The 15,267-nt window shown below is 44.0% G+C and overlaps 1 protein-coding gene across 3 annotated transcripts in view; it reads left to right on the forward strand.

Annotated features, from left to right (window-relative positions):
- RPRD1A (regulation of nuclear pre-mRNA domain containing 1A) overlaps nt 1-15,267 on the forward strand; it is a 137,855-nt gene that overhangs the window by 38,149 nt on the left and 84,439 nt on the right. For all 3 annotated transcript variants that reach the window (XM_040353472.1, XM_040353471.1, XM_040353473.1), the window contains exon 2: nt 7,755-7,884. In XM_040353472.1, the coding sequence (XP_040209406.1) occupies nt 7,755-7,884 (130 nt within the window). The remainder of the gene's footprint in view (nt 1-7,754; nt 7,885-15,267) is intronic.

The following is a 15,267-nucleotide window of genomic DNA, read 5'->3' on the forward strand; positions in this document are numbered from 1 at the left end:
GAGTAAATAGATACCAAGCATGACACGCTTTATAATTGCACGCACTCGTGGAATGGCGACAAACTACGGTAACTAAAAATCTCCATAGGCGACGCTTTAAACTTTTTTTACGGTTACCAGGTTAGAGTTACAGAGTAGGCCTAGTGCTATAATTATTGCTCTCGCTCTTACGATCGCGGCGATACCTCACATGTGTTATTTGAACACCGTTTTCATATGCGGGCGCGACTTCCGTATGCGCTTTCTTTGCTGCGCAAGCTCGCGGGGAGGGGGGCGCTTTAAAAATTTTTTTTTTTTGTTTTCTTATTTATTTATTTATTTTTTCTAATATTACATTTTTTTTTTTTTTTTTTTTACATTTTGATCACTTTTATTGCTGTCACAAGGAATGTAAACATCCCTTGTGACAGCAATAGGTCGTGACAGGTACTCTTTATGGAGGGATCGGGGGTCTAAAAGACCTCCGAGCCCTCCTTTGCACTTCAAAGTATTCAGATCGCCGAAAACGGCGATTCTGAATACTGTGTACTTTTTTAAATCCGGCGCCATTGGCAGCCGAGAAACCCGGAAGTGACGTCATGACGCCGCTTCCGTGGTTTCAATGCGCACACTGAATCAAAGCCGTTTACGGCTTTGTTTCAGAGCGCGCCGAGACGCTGGAGGCGACGGATCGTGGATCGGGTCTCCCGGTGGGACGGGAGGCCCGGTCAGAGCGGCGAGAGGCGGCGGGAGGGGGGGGATGTCCCCTCCCGCTCCTCCGGCATAACAACCGAGCGGCTTTTAGCCGCATCGGTTGTTATGTTTGGAAAGCCGATCGCCCGCTCTAAACAACGGTACCGGGATGATGCCTGCGGCTGCAGGCATCATCCCGGTACAACCCCTGAAAGCCGAGGACGCATATATGCGTACGCTCGGCGTGAAAGGGTTATAGTATTGTCAAGACTACTACTATATTACCAAGACTATTACTATACAGAACTTCTTAAGCAGCAGCAGTTTGTGCAGCCCTTTACAAAATAAAGGGAGACATGAACTGTGTTCCCTTGGGTATTTTTAACAGGGATTAGAAACACAATTTGTAATATTTAATTTGCTAATATATTTATGTATCCCAATATAAAAATATCAAACTTTTATTTACATTTCTGCCAACCCTCAAGTCCACCTAAAGGTATGGTAAGCAAATGACAACCTCACAAATGGTAGGCAGGTATGAGGCTATACCATATCCTAGACTGGTGCACAAGGGCATCGGTTTTATAAAGATGAACCTTCTGATGACACCCAGAGTATTTGATTATTTTTATTTATTTTTTTAACTGGCCAATATCTCCCAATTTTCAGATCGTATGTACAGGCCTAAGGGGGACTTCCCTATAAGGCTGCAGCTTAGCTATAGAAGGAGGAAAGAGGGCATATCTCCTTTCAATCAGGTCCCATGAAGGCCTCCATACTTGGATGAATCTGTTTTCTCTTTTTTGTTTGTTTTTGATCAGGCAGCTGCTTGATTGAACACACATTTTCCAACAAGCTGTTTGGCAGAAGTTGATTGATCATTGGATCAACTTTTCACAAACATGAACAGCCATAGTGGGATAGAAATTCATCTGGTGCCTGCTAAACTGGCCAAATTTTGATCCATCTTTAGCAAACTTTACCCTATCTCCCACAGGGTAGATCAGCTGCAGGGTCCTAGATTGTTCTCACTGTTGACCGTCCTATGGAGTCCATGGCTATCCAATGAAGCACACTTTCTTCCAAGCCAGAAAAGAGAGGCACTCAAGTCCTGAATCATCACTCTTTAACGTGGAGATCATAACTAGAGGCGAAGAAGAAGGTGATACCTTGCCTCTGGGAGAGACAGTGCAATTAGGAATGACACTCTCAGCAACGTCCAGCATGGTAAACCAGGTCACTGGCCTTTCAACTTCTTGAAGATGAATATTGTGCAGCTCTCAAGATGATGTCCATTGAAGAACAAGCCAAACACCAACTCTTTTGAAAGGATCCCCATATGAAACAGCAATATGTCCCAAGCATGAAGATACACCTTTCAGGTCCTCCTAAGTTGAGGAGAAGAAACCACCCAATTCTCTGCCAGAGACAGTCAGATTGTGCCTGGGACTTATTGGTCTAATTAAATCATCTGGATGTCTTGTTCAGGCTCTAGACTTCCACACAGAAGGAGAGACAGCTGATAGAGATGCCCAAACGAAAGGGTCTAGCCTAAAACCTACATGGTGTGGTCTGAGCACCCTAATGCATCTTTTAGATTGTAAGCTCTCAAGAGCAGGGCTGTCATAGCCCTAGAGCCTTGAATTGTCTATTTCTTTTCTACATAGCTGTTGGTGCTATATAAATTCTATGCCATCATAATGTTTAAGTCGCCACCAATGAAGGACAGAGAGCCACTCTAGTTGATTCAAACTGAGATGTAAGAAATGTAAGTGAAATCCTGAAAGATGAGAACAGCTTACCTGTTCAGTAGTATGCCTGTTATGATGGGTTACTAAGGGCAGGGACGTCTTAATAGCATCATGGGCCCCTGGGCAAAGTAATGCTCTGGGGCCCCTACAATGGAGACAGTGCAGGTAAACAGACATCAGGTAGGTAGGAGACAACACTCTGACCCCTCTACATCCCAGCTTTCCCCCCAGCACTCTGACCCCTCTACATCCCAGATATTCTCCCAGAACTCTGACCCTTCTACACACTAGATATCCCCCCAGCACTCTGACCCCTCTACATCCCAGATATCCTCCCAGAACTCTGACCCCTCTACATCCCAGATACCCGCCCAGCACTTTGACCCCTCTACACCCCAGATATCCCCCCAGCACTCTGACCCCTCTACACCCCAGATATTCCCACAGCACTCTGACCCCTCTACACCGCAGATATCCCCCCAGCACTCTGACCCCTCGACAACCCAGATATCCCCCAGCACTCTGACCCCTCTACATCCTAGGTATCCTTTCAGCACTCTGACCCCTCTACACCCTAGATATTCCCCCCTCAGCACTGTAACCATATACCATAAGATACCCCTTGTATTGTGACTCCACTACATCCCTGATACCCCATACACTGTGGCCTCTCTGTTTACCTGATATCTCTAGCACTATAGCCACCCAAGCTACCCCAAGCATTGCTACCCCCTATACACCCCAGATCCCTCCTCAGCATTGTTTTCCCCCATACACCCTTGATATACCCCAGCATCATTATTTCATCCATGTAGTACCCCCTTTTCCAGTGGAGATGCATTGCATGTAAACTTTTGGCTCTGTGCCCACCTCCAGCACTGCACTCACTTAGCAGCTCCCACTCCAGCTCCTATCCTGCAGCCTTTGAGTACCGAGCATTCAATCTGCATGGGATGGGGTCAGAGCATCACTGGCACTCTGGCCCCGCCCCTTCTTGCTGGCTGTGATGTAATAGGTATCGTTCTGCACAGCACGGTGCACCACTGCCAGCCTGCCTCGCCTGTGTATCCATCACTCTCAGTACCATCATGGGGCCCCCAATTTTGGGCTCAAGGACCAGCTGCTTGGGGAAGGTACAGTGGCCCCCCCATGCAGCTGGGGCCCCTGGGCAGAGTCCAGGTGTGCCCTCTCATCAAGACAGCCCTGACTAAGGGCCCTTAGTAACAAGCGTTCAATTTGGATCTGTCAGTTTTTAGAGAGATTGGTAGGCAGATTTAAACGGACGTATGTCTGTTTACATATGAGTCCGCTTATGGCTGCAGATAAATGAAAGAGGTCTGCTTTCTTTCTCTTTTGTTGCTGACATAAATGGATGTGGTCTGTTTGTTTTTATACAATAATTTTTTGGTTTATAGAGAAATTATGTAAATGGAGTTGATCCGCGCTATCCCCAATAAAAATTGTTGGTGCCACAAAAGTGCACAGAAAAACTGAAATGCTTGTTCCTAATTGGGGACACAAACAAGAAGTGACATATAAATATGACAAGGTGCTGCAATTATAGGTTAGTTCGAATAGTAAAGTAGAAGTGAAAAAAGTAAAAGATATTGCGCAACCAGAAAAATCGCATAGATCAGCGACTGGAAGAAATATAAAAATATATAAATATGTGAAAATATATATTTAAATAAGCATTGAGGTGAATGTGTTCTCAAGATACACCTATAATAGAATGCAACAATTGTAGTGAAATAGAGTAAGCAACAATATCATTGAGCAAACCCTCAAACGTGATTGTGAATGGTCATTCAAGTCCAGCCAAAAAATGTGAAAAAAATAAAAGTTGAAATTGGTTATAACAACTTGGAAGTCCAAATAGCAAAAAGATTGGAAGTCCAGAAAGATGTAACCATGTAGCAAATAAACTGCAGGTATTCAATCAAAACATGGGAGCAGGGATATGAATCTTCTGTTTAACAACTTCCATCAAATAAGGTAGCTAAATGTGCTCTTACTGCATCAAATGGACCTCTATTACGAAGATCATACGAGCTCAGCACACAAGGAATGGTTCATCAGGCTCCGAGCATGGAAATCGCTCCTCAGCAGGAAAAACCTTTTTCACCTCTCCAAGGAACACCGAGAACTCCCCCACATCAGCTGGATCCTTAATGCACATACACCGTCTCCTCTCAGGACAGCAAAAGGGCGTTTCAGTAAGCAGTTGGTATTAAAATAAAGAAGAGGGAAACTTCATGGTGCAGTATGTAAAAACATGTACCCTTTATTGAATAAGGCGGGTTACTGACATCCAAAAAAGATAAAAACAACATCTCAAAACAAACTACCAGCAGCGGCTCACGCCAGACCAGCTGGAGTGTGATGACGTCCTTAGCTCCACCCGACGCTGCGTTTCTCCGTACAAGGCGTTCACTGGGAAAGGAGAGAAATTACTCCAAACCCTATATCCAGCTTTCCGTAAAGTTTAGTGAATGAATACAAAGCTTCCTCTAAATAGCAGAGTTGGATATTCTCAGCCAATCAAAGGAAGCTTTGTATTCATTCAAAGAATACAAAGCTTCCTGTAAATGGCTGAGCAGTGTTCAGCCTGACTTCATTTTGTTCTGGGAGATAAACAGGAAGTTTTCATCTCACTGCCAGAACACAGCACTTTATACTGTATGTAACTGGGGCTACATACAGAGCACACAGCGAGCACATCTAGTATTATGCCCCTTTCACAAGGGCTGTCAAACTGCCCATAGAGGAGAATGTCGGGTTTGCCTGAAAAACAGACCGGCGAACCCAACATTCTCCTCTAGCCAGTTGAAAGTAAATGAACTTGTGTCCGTTTACACCCAGCTACTTCAGATCTGACCCAGCAAACACTTACTAAAACTTGAGTGTGCCAGATCTTTTGCAGCTGTGCTTAGTAACCAATCAGCTTCTAGGTTTTAATGTCAAAGCTTAAGGCCTGAGTCACACCTGTGCTTTTTGCATTTTGCAAATTTGCACTTCAGTCCATTTAACATGGTTTCCTATGGAACACGTTCTGTATCGCCATTGTGTCTGTGCAATGGCGTCAAACTTCAGTACCCTATATTTTCTATAGGCAATGTTTAAAAGTCCCATAAAGGTCATCAGTTTAGTGTTACAGAGGAGGTCTGTAGTTAGAAATATTGCTCTCACTCCGGCGTGCATGGCGCTATGTAACGTGTATTTCAGTCATCGTTTTAATGGGTAGATGCCGCCAATGCATGTGTTTACATTTGTACGTTCATATATGTGGGGGGGCCTCAAAAACTTTTTTTACTTAACTTTTTTATTTTGGTAACATGTTCTCTTTAATGAGATATCCATAGTCTAAAGGACCCTGCATGTCTCCCCTGTGCTTCATTGAGTATGATGCAATGTAGATTTCATTGCATCACATTCTTTCCTGCCATGCTGGCTGGGGAAACTGGCAGGGCAAGCCAAGAGTGACAATCAAATACGCCGCTTACGGGTCACCAATGAGAAGGGGAAGAGAGCGGATGTATGGCTCCCACTATGCTTTTTCTGAACCTGCAGAGGGGCAAGTGGCATACTTGGCGTGGGTGCACAGTACTGGGGGGATGTAGAAGTAATTGAGGGGCAGTGCAGCTGCCAGACTGCTTCCATCTGACAGGGGGGAGTCTCCTTGTCCTGACAACAAAGGAGTCTGTAGTAGATCTGTTTTTGGGTATAATATATAGTGAGAGCAAGTGGAACCTTAACAAAGTCTTTAGTATAAATTTGTCAGGATAGAAATACTTTTGAATAGCTAGGTTAGGGGTTGAAACCTCTGTTGGGTTTTTATTGCTGTCTGTGTACCCTTTGGCAAGATTCACTTTCTATTTTAGTCCTGGTGCCCATTGAAAGACAATTTTTTGAGTTGTCACCAGAACAGGGCTAGAGGGGCAATCTTCCAACGGGAACATTTGTGATAGGGACTAAGGATGAGCTCCAGCGTGTTTGCAAAGCCCACATGCAGAGCCCACCAGGAGGTTGGCACTGCATTGCGCTAATCACAGGCAGTGAGACATTTCCCGATTTCTGCAGCCGCACATCGGGACAATGTCTCACTGCCTGTGATTAGCGCAGGGCAGTGCCGACTTCCTGGCGGGCTCTGCACGTGGGCTTTGCGAACACGCTGGAGCTCATTCTTAATAGGGACACATGCCACACAGCCTTACTTCACTATTCCAACCACCAAATGTGCTAAGATCCCGACCCCTTTCACACTGGGGCCGCGTTGGCGCTAAAGCACCGCTTGTTTTAGCGCCGCTTTAACGCTGTTTAAGAAAGGGATTAAAAACTCCTGTGTTGTGGTGCTTTCAAAGCGATTTTCAGGAGCTTCTGAAGCGTAGCCCATTCATTCCAATGGGCAGGGCTTTTTGGGAGAGTTAAATACAACATGCCCCAAAGATGCTGCTTAAATGACTTTCCGGAACGTCCCACAGGCGCTTCGCCCCAGGGTGAAAAGTCGCACTTGAATGAATAGGAGGTGGTTTTCAGGCGCTTAGCAGAGGCTATTTCCAGCGCTAAAGCACCTGAAAACTGCCCCAGTGTGAAAGGGGTCTTAGACTTGCACCAATCTTCTGATCCGATTTCTTGCTACAATCTTAAAAACGAAAGAAACTAAGTTGGCTTGATGTTATTTGCTGTTTTCATAAATGTTTGGGAACGTTTGTTTTTAAATGGGCATGGTGTAAAGCCTTCATTGCTAGGTGCATCTGGCTTACCAGCCTGCAGCCCAATAGTCTGGGGGGCATGCCACTCCTTGACAAAGTCAAGGCTAATTTTAACAAGATTTTTGACCTCTTCATTAGCTATGTGGGTAGGAGCTACAACTGAAGAAAAGTGAGTGAATGAATCGTTAGCTTGTCCCTCCATTTGATTCCTCATGCTTATCCCTTTCAGAAGTTTTATACTAAGGATGTCTGGTGAAAAATTAATTAACTGGTTCTGGCTTTTCTGTTGAGCTTGGAGAACAATTCTGTATCTATCCTTTTAATGAACATGTTTAGAATGCTTGGTCTCCTTTTTTTTTTTGCACTGGCTGCTGATATGTTCATAAACCATTTTGTATTAATATGTTCATGCAGATTATAATGAGAGAGATTATCTCCCCGAAGTTCTGATCTGCAAGCTTCTTGGGATTGATTTTACTGAAATGCCTAACTTGTTTTTTTGACAGGTGACACAGGTAAAACAGAACATAAGAAGAAAAAGTATATTGTTTGTGCTCAAATATTGTTTAATACCTTATTCACTGTTTTTTTTTTCGTTTTTTCCTTGGTCTTACAGCAAAGCCTAGTAGAAAGTTGACATTTCTGTACCTGGCGAATGATGTGATTCAAAACAGCAAGAGAAAAGGGCCAGAATTTACAAAAGATTTTGCACCTGTTATTGCGGAAGCATTTAAACATGTTGCAAGGTAGGTTCCTAATTAGGTTCTTCTTTTTATTTGTTTGTAGACTTGGGCCTGTTTATAACATACAACAAAAAGATTACTTTTCAGTTAGCTACAATACATCTTCTATATTTAAACTGCAACATCTGTTCCAAAAAAGGTGCTTACTGTAACATTGTATTGATACATGCCTTCTAAACGGTTAACTCCTGAACTAGGACAAAGAAATAAAGCGTTTTCTCAGAGTTCACTGTTACATTACTGACTCGAAGGCAGCTTTCACACTGAAACCCCTGCTAGTGGCCTAAAAAGGGTTCAAAGTGCCTGCGAAACGGCGCTTTGCAGGCGGTTCGGCGGCGCTGCCTTTTGATTTCAATGGGCAGGGGCTCTTTAGGAGCGGTGAGTAACTAACTCAATTTATAACATTTGTATCATGTTTTTTTTCTGGATTTTTGGTTGATATTCTGTCTCTATCACTATCACATCTATGATAAAAATGATAGATCCTTAATTTCTTTGTAAATGAACAAACTTACAAAATCTGCAAGGGATTAAATAATTATTCTCCCACTGTATTCTGCTACCTTTCTTTGTCGAAAATAACCCAAATCAGTGTTTATTATTTTGTCTGTAGAAAGGTTATAGAGTCCACAAATTATGGTATACAAATCTGGAAATTGATCAGTCCTTATGTACTGACGGCCTATCTGATTTATTGAGGCCCAAACATGTCAGAACAGTGCAAATATCCCCCAAATGACCTCTTTTTGGAAAGTAGACAGAGTTCAAGGTATTTATTAACCACTTCAGCCCCGGACCATATTGCTGGGCAATGACCGGGCCACTTTTTGCGATTCGGCACTGCGTTGCTTTAACTGACAATTGCGCGGTCGTGTGACGTGGCTCCCAAACTAAATTGGCATCCTTTTTTTCCCACAAATAGAGCTTTCTTTTGGTGGTATTTGATCACCTCTGCGGTTAATATTTTTTGTGCTATAAACAAAAATAGAGCGACAATTTTGAAAAAAAAAAAGAATATGTTTTACTTTTTGCTGTAATAAATATCCCCAAAAATCTATAAAAAAAAATATTATTTTCCTCAGTTTAGGCCGATACGTATTCTTCTACATATTTTTCGTAAAAAAAAAAATCGCAATAAGCGGTTTTTATTGGTTTGCGCAAGTTATAGCGTCTACAAAATAGGGCATAGTTTTATGGCATTTGTATTAGTATTTTTTTTTTTTTTTACTAGTAATGGCGGTACTGTGACCTTATGGCGGACACTTCGGACACTTTTGACACATTTTTGGGACCATTGGCATTTTTATAGCGATCAGTGCTATAAAAATGCTTGATTACTATAAAAATGCTACTAGCAGGAAAGGGGTTAACACTAGGAGCACGCGCCCCTAGTGGCTGATTCGCGAGGTGACGTAGATCTACGTGACCTCGGCGGCTGGTCCGCAAGTAGTTAAGAGGCATGACAAGTTTTTTTTAAGTTGTTGTTTTTTTTTTACATGCTGTCACCAATGCAGTACTACATCATCATATAACTGGTGTGGTGGTGTTTAGGGACACTGACTAGTGACAGTACGATTTTTTATTTTAACATCATAGTAACATTGTAAAACTATGGGGTAGTGTTCAGGTTTTTTTTTTTTACAGATTATGATTGCTTATCATTGTTATAAGCAAGCATTTTACTGAATAAAATCGATTTATTCAGTTTGTTCAAACAATGGGTGGTAGCCATCCATTGTTTACATGTGTCATGTGATCTGCTGTGATTGGTCACAGCGGTTACATGGTACTGGCAGCAAGCAGGTACACGGATCAATCATCGGCTGGGTGACAGATCGCACCGCAGTCCGGACTTTTCTGGGAGGACTTCATATGACGTCCACTCCAAAGGACGAAAGGCCCACCCGGCCGCCTATGTGCCATAAACCAGATGGAAAGGTGTTAAGTACCATAGTTTGGCACCATTCCACAGGCAGACGCAGTTTTGTGATATGTTGGGTATATCAACGTAACATCATCTTTCATAATATACAAAATTGTGTATATTATATATTTTTTTTTGTGCAATACAATTTATGAAAGTGTATTAATTTGAAAAAACGCTGCTCAAATACTGTGTGACATCAAAAATTGTAACACCCATCATATTATTCTATAGGACCGCTGCTAAAAATATATATATATATATATATATATATATATATATATATATATATATATATATATATATATATATATATATATATATTACACACACAGTGCCTTGCGAAAGTATTCGGCCCCCTTGAACTTTGTGACCTTTTGCCACATTTCAGGCTTCAAATATAAAGATATAAAACTGTAATTTTTTTTGAAGAATCAACAACAAGTGGGACACAATCATGAAGTGGAACGAAATTTATTGGATATTTCAAACTTTAACAAATAAAAAACTGAAAAATTGGGCGTGCAAAATTATTCAGCCCCTTTACTTTCAGTGCAGCAAACTCTCCAGAAGTTCAGTGAGGATCTCTGAATGATCCAATGTTGACCTAAATGACTAATGATGATAAATAGAATCCACCTGTGTGTAATCAAGTCTCTGTATAAATGCACCTGCACTGTGATAGTCTCGGAGGTCCGTTTAAAGCGCAGAGAGCATCATGAAGAACAAGGAACACACCAGGCAGGTCCGAGATACTGTTGTGGAGAAGTTTAAAGCCGGATTTGGATACAAAAAGATTTCCCAAGCTTTAAGCATCCCAAGGAGCAATGTTCAAGCGATAATATTGAAATGGAAGGAGTATCAGACCACTGCAAATCTGCGAAGACCTGGCCATCCCTCTAAACTTTCAGCTCATACAAGGAGAAGACTGATCAGAGATGCAGCCAAGAGGCCCATGATCACACTGGATGAACTCTAGAGATCTACAGCTGAGGTGGGAGACTCTGTCCATAGGACAACAATCAGTCGTATACTGCACAAATCTAAAGATATCCACAAAAAGTTTAAAGTTTGCCACAAGCCACCTGGGAGATACACCAAACATGTGGAAGAAGGTGCTCTGGTCAGATGAAACCAAAATCGAACTTTTTGGCAACAATGCAAAACGTTATGTTTGGCGTAAAAGCAACACAGCTCATCACCCTGAACACACCATCCCCACTGTCAAACATGGTGGTGGCAACATCATGGTTTGGGCCTGCTTTTCTTCAGCAGGGACAGGGTAGATGGTTAAAATTGATGGGAAGATGGATGGAGCCAAATACAGGACCATTCTGGAAGAAAACCTGATGGAGTCTGCAAAAGACCTGAGACTGGGACTGTCTTCCAACAAGACAATGATCCAAAACATAAAGCAAAATCTACAATGGAATGTGTAACGAGACCCTTGCTCGCTCGGTTCCACTCTCCCGACACTCCTCTGCTGCTATTGAATCAGATTGCAGATTGCAACATCTGATGGTTCAGACATCCGATGCTCCGGGACTCGAACTACAGCTATGTGCCGTTCGAAATCCATCAGAACAAACACCAGGCAGGCTGTATGTAAGTTCAAACAGACAACTCCTTTATTGGATGCACACACACTTTTATACAGCAGTTTGACCTCCCCCCCTGCCCCCAACAACCACTTTCCTATTGGTCAATTGTAAATATATTGTAGTTCTCAATTAGGTCCTCTTAGCCATGCAAATGAGGGATTGGTCTGATAGCTTGAATAGGAGGACTGCTATGTGTAATGAGACAGAAGCCCCAGGGGGCAATCAATGTACACAAACAGCCAGACACAGAACAATGCTTTTCCTCCAGACCATTGAGCCATCTGGAGGGGGGGCGGGGTTGGCCTTAAGACAGGGCAGAAAACCCCCCACTGTGTAACAGATTTCAAGGAGAAACACTTTCGCATTCCAAGGTCCATGACAATATTCCCCTTGGGAAACAGTCCAACAGCCACAGTGGGACCCCGAACGGGTCAACTCGAAGATGTTGGAAAAGCAGTCTTATGTTTCCAGGTCTGTCTGCCGGAGTAACCCTTCCGCATGCCCATTTTGAGGCCCTGGCCGATATTGTATGGTGAAATTGTACGGTTGCAAAGCCAGGCTCCACCTTAGTAATCGCCCATTCTATCCTGCCACCCGGTTAAGCCATATCAAGGGATTGTGGTCCGTCATGACGGTAAAAGAGCCTCCATATACGTAGGGCTGCAATTTCCACGGCAGCATATCCAACTTCACGGGGTAACAACTTGCGGCTGAGATACACCACCGGTTTTCTCTTTCCCGTCATCACCAACTTGACTTAGTACAGCTCCCAGCCCAAACATGGAGGCGTCTGGGTCCCCATAGAAGTGGGGTTGCCATGAAGTTGGCTCTGGTGTCGGGTGGTCACAGCCATGGCGGCCTCTGGGGCATATGAGGAAGTTAAATGCCCCAAATCGTTCCCCAAAAGTACTTCTGCGGGTAACTCGCGTAGTAATGCCACTCGCACTTGTCGCTCCCCTGAGCCCCAATCCAAAAAGACTTGGGCGGTGGATAAACGTAGCACCTTGCCCCCTGCTACCCTGACTGCAACAGTCTGGCCAGTCCGGGCCGACTGGGGAATCATGTGAGGCTGGATGAGGGTAATCGTAGCCCCAGAATCTCAGAGTGCCTGGGCCGGCTGACCATTAACCCATACTGCCTGACAATGGTGCTGTCCAGCTTGGACAGGATCAGCCTCAAAAAGTTTGCCGCATTCTTCCTGAACATCTCGATGGTTGGGCTCGTTCTGGAAGCGATGAGCCGCTGGTCTGAATGGATGAGCAGTCTCTCGGTACCTTGTGGTACGGGTAGGGCAATATCGCTGCAGATGACCGGTTTGGTTACAGGTATAGCACTTAGGTCTGGTAGGAGGTTTGTGTCGGGCTGAGGGTCTTGATGGATGAGCAGTCTCCCGGTACCTCATGGATTGGGTAGGGCAATATCGCTGCAGATGACCAGTTTGGTTACAGGTATAGCACTTGGGTCTGGTAGGAGGATTGGGTCGGGCTGGTAAACTGGGCCGAGATAGGGGATAGCGCTCGCTTTCGCCTGACCTTCGAGAGTCCAGATATTCATCTGCCAAAGTAGCCGCTTGCTGTACAGTCCGTGGTCACTTATCTCACACCCAATCCCGTACTACCGGAGGGATGTGGTTAAAGAACTGTTCCAAGAGTACTAGCTGGGTGATGTCCTCTATGGTATGAGCGTGGCTTCCCTGGAACCAGCTCTTAAGGTTCCGCTGCAGACGATGTGCCCACTCCACGTATGTTATGTTGGTTTGTTTCCGGGATTCTCAAAACTTAATCCGGCTGGCTTCAGGTGTAATCGCAAATCGGGCTAGCAAAGCTTATTTTACCCGGTCATAGTCTTTTTTTTCTTTCAATATGTTTATTGTATATTATCAGAGAAAACAATAAACCATACAATAAATGTGGAGATCATTACGACCATATAACAAGATGTCAAGGAAGATGAAGTCTTAACAGTAAACAATAGCGGAGAAACAAAAATTTCCTGAGTGAGTTCAGAATTTCGGAGTAAAAACATATCGCATGTCACCCAGTCAGTAAAACAAGAAATAAGTGAATTGTACAGACTGGATGTTAAACTCTCACCAGTTAGTCAGGAGAGCAAATGGTTAGTCTAGCCTTGAATGTTTTCAGGATGTTATGTAATAGACCTCAGCGGAAACATTCCTTGAGCTCTTTGTAGATCCCACAGATCCGAAAGCTGCAAAGAGAAGTGAAGAGAGGAAGGAAAGAAAAGTAGGAAATAGGAGGAGAAGAGAGAGAGAGGAATAAAGAGGTGAAGATTCCCCACCCCGCCAGCCCCCAGGGCCCATACTCACCATAGAGCAACGACATAAGATCATCTGGGGGCACCCACATAAGTGGCCCATGGTTCCCAAACCGATTCAAATGTTGCCACAGTGTCTGTTAAGGAGCTTACCATTTTTTCTTGAGCCATAATCTAGGAGATTTTTCTTTTGGGCGCAAAGAAGGAGACTCTATTCTGTTTCCATGCTTTCGCAATGGTTAATTTGGTACCGAGAAAGATGAAGAACAGCAATGATTGGACAGCTTTGGAGACTTTGGGTATCCTGTCATTGAGTAATGCAATGGATGGGTCTTTTGGAATTTGACAGCCCGTTACCTTGCGTATCATATAGAATATTTTGTTCCAGAACCCTCTAATGTTCGGGCACTCCCACCAAGTGTGCATGTTGCACCCTCGAAAGCAGAGAGGCGAGGAGGAAGGGAACATCTTGGCTAACCTCGCTGGAACCAGGTACCATCTGGTTAGTAATTTAAGATCCGCTTCAATCAAGAATATATTACGTATCTTGTCATAAGACCTAAAGACGTTTCTATGCCAAGTGTCTACGCTCCAGCTGATCTGAGTCTCTCTTTCCCAGGCCAACATGTACGGGAGCTTAGAATCATCTGAGGCCAGTGACTGATAAATTACAGAAATGCCCCCCTCGGCTCAGTGGCTTGGCCGCACCATTGTTCATAGGGTGTCACGGATGGGGGCAATGGATTGTTATGCCATTGCGCATGTAGGAAATGGGATATTTGTAGGTATCGAAATCTTTCGGAGTCGGGCATCTCCAGCTTGCTCTGACAGAAACTGAGTGAGAGCGGGCCCCGGGAGGTCAAAAAGTGTCCAATGCGGTATAATTCTTTATCCAACCACCAGCGAAAGGCTTTGATATTCATACCAGGTGGAAAGTCAGGGTTGTGAAAGATATGTGCTAGAGGAGACATGGCTGACGTCAGAGGCCGGTGTCTCTTCAAGCTATCCCAAAGAGCGATGGAGTTGTATAACACAGGGGACATATTAGGGGGGCGATCCTTTACTGAGCACCAGGGGAGGAAGTCTAAAGTGTGCGTAGGAACTGCTTGCCTCTCTATCTGCACCCAATCTGGCTTTTCTATGCGTGTGTAGATAATTGAAAGCTGTGCCAGTCTAGCCGCTTGATAATACCACAGGAGGTTCGGAGCACCCAAACCTCCCTGCCTTCTAGGTCTGTAAAGTACTTTTCTCGATAAGCAATGACCTGAGTTACCCCAAATGAATTGTACCAGTTTGCTTTGAAATGACCGCAAGTGGTCCTTTCTAATCAGGACTGGCAATGCCCGAAATAGGTAAAGCAGTTTGGGAAGTAGTGTCATTTTCGCAGCGTTCAGTCTCCCTAGCCAGGATAATTCGTGGAGCGCCCATGCCTTAAGATCCTTGCTAAGTTTCTCATACATGGGGGTGAAATTGGCTGAGTATAAAAGTTCCACCCTCTGGGTGAGATCTACTCCTAGATATCGAATATTGGTATCGCTCCATTTGAATTGAAAGGAGCTTTTGAGATGGTCAGCGTTTGTTCGGGGG

This window comes from Rana temporaria, chromosome 5 (genome assembly GCF_905171775.1).
Source record: "Rana temporaria chromosome 5, aRanTem1.1, whole genome shotgun sequence".
NCBI lineage: Eukaryota > Metazoa > Chordata > Amphibia > Anura > Ranidae > Rana > Rana temporaria.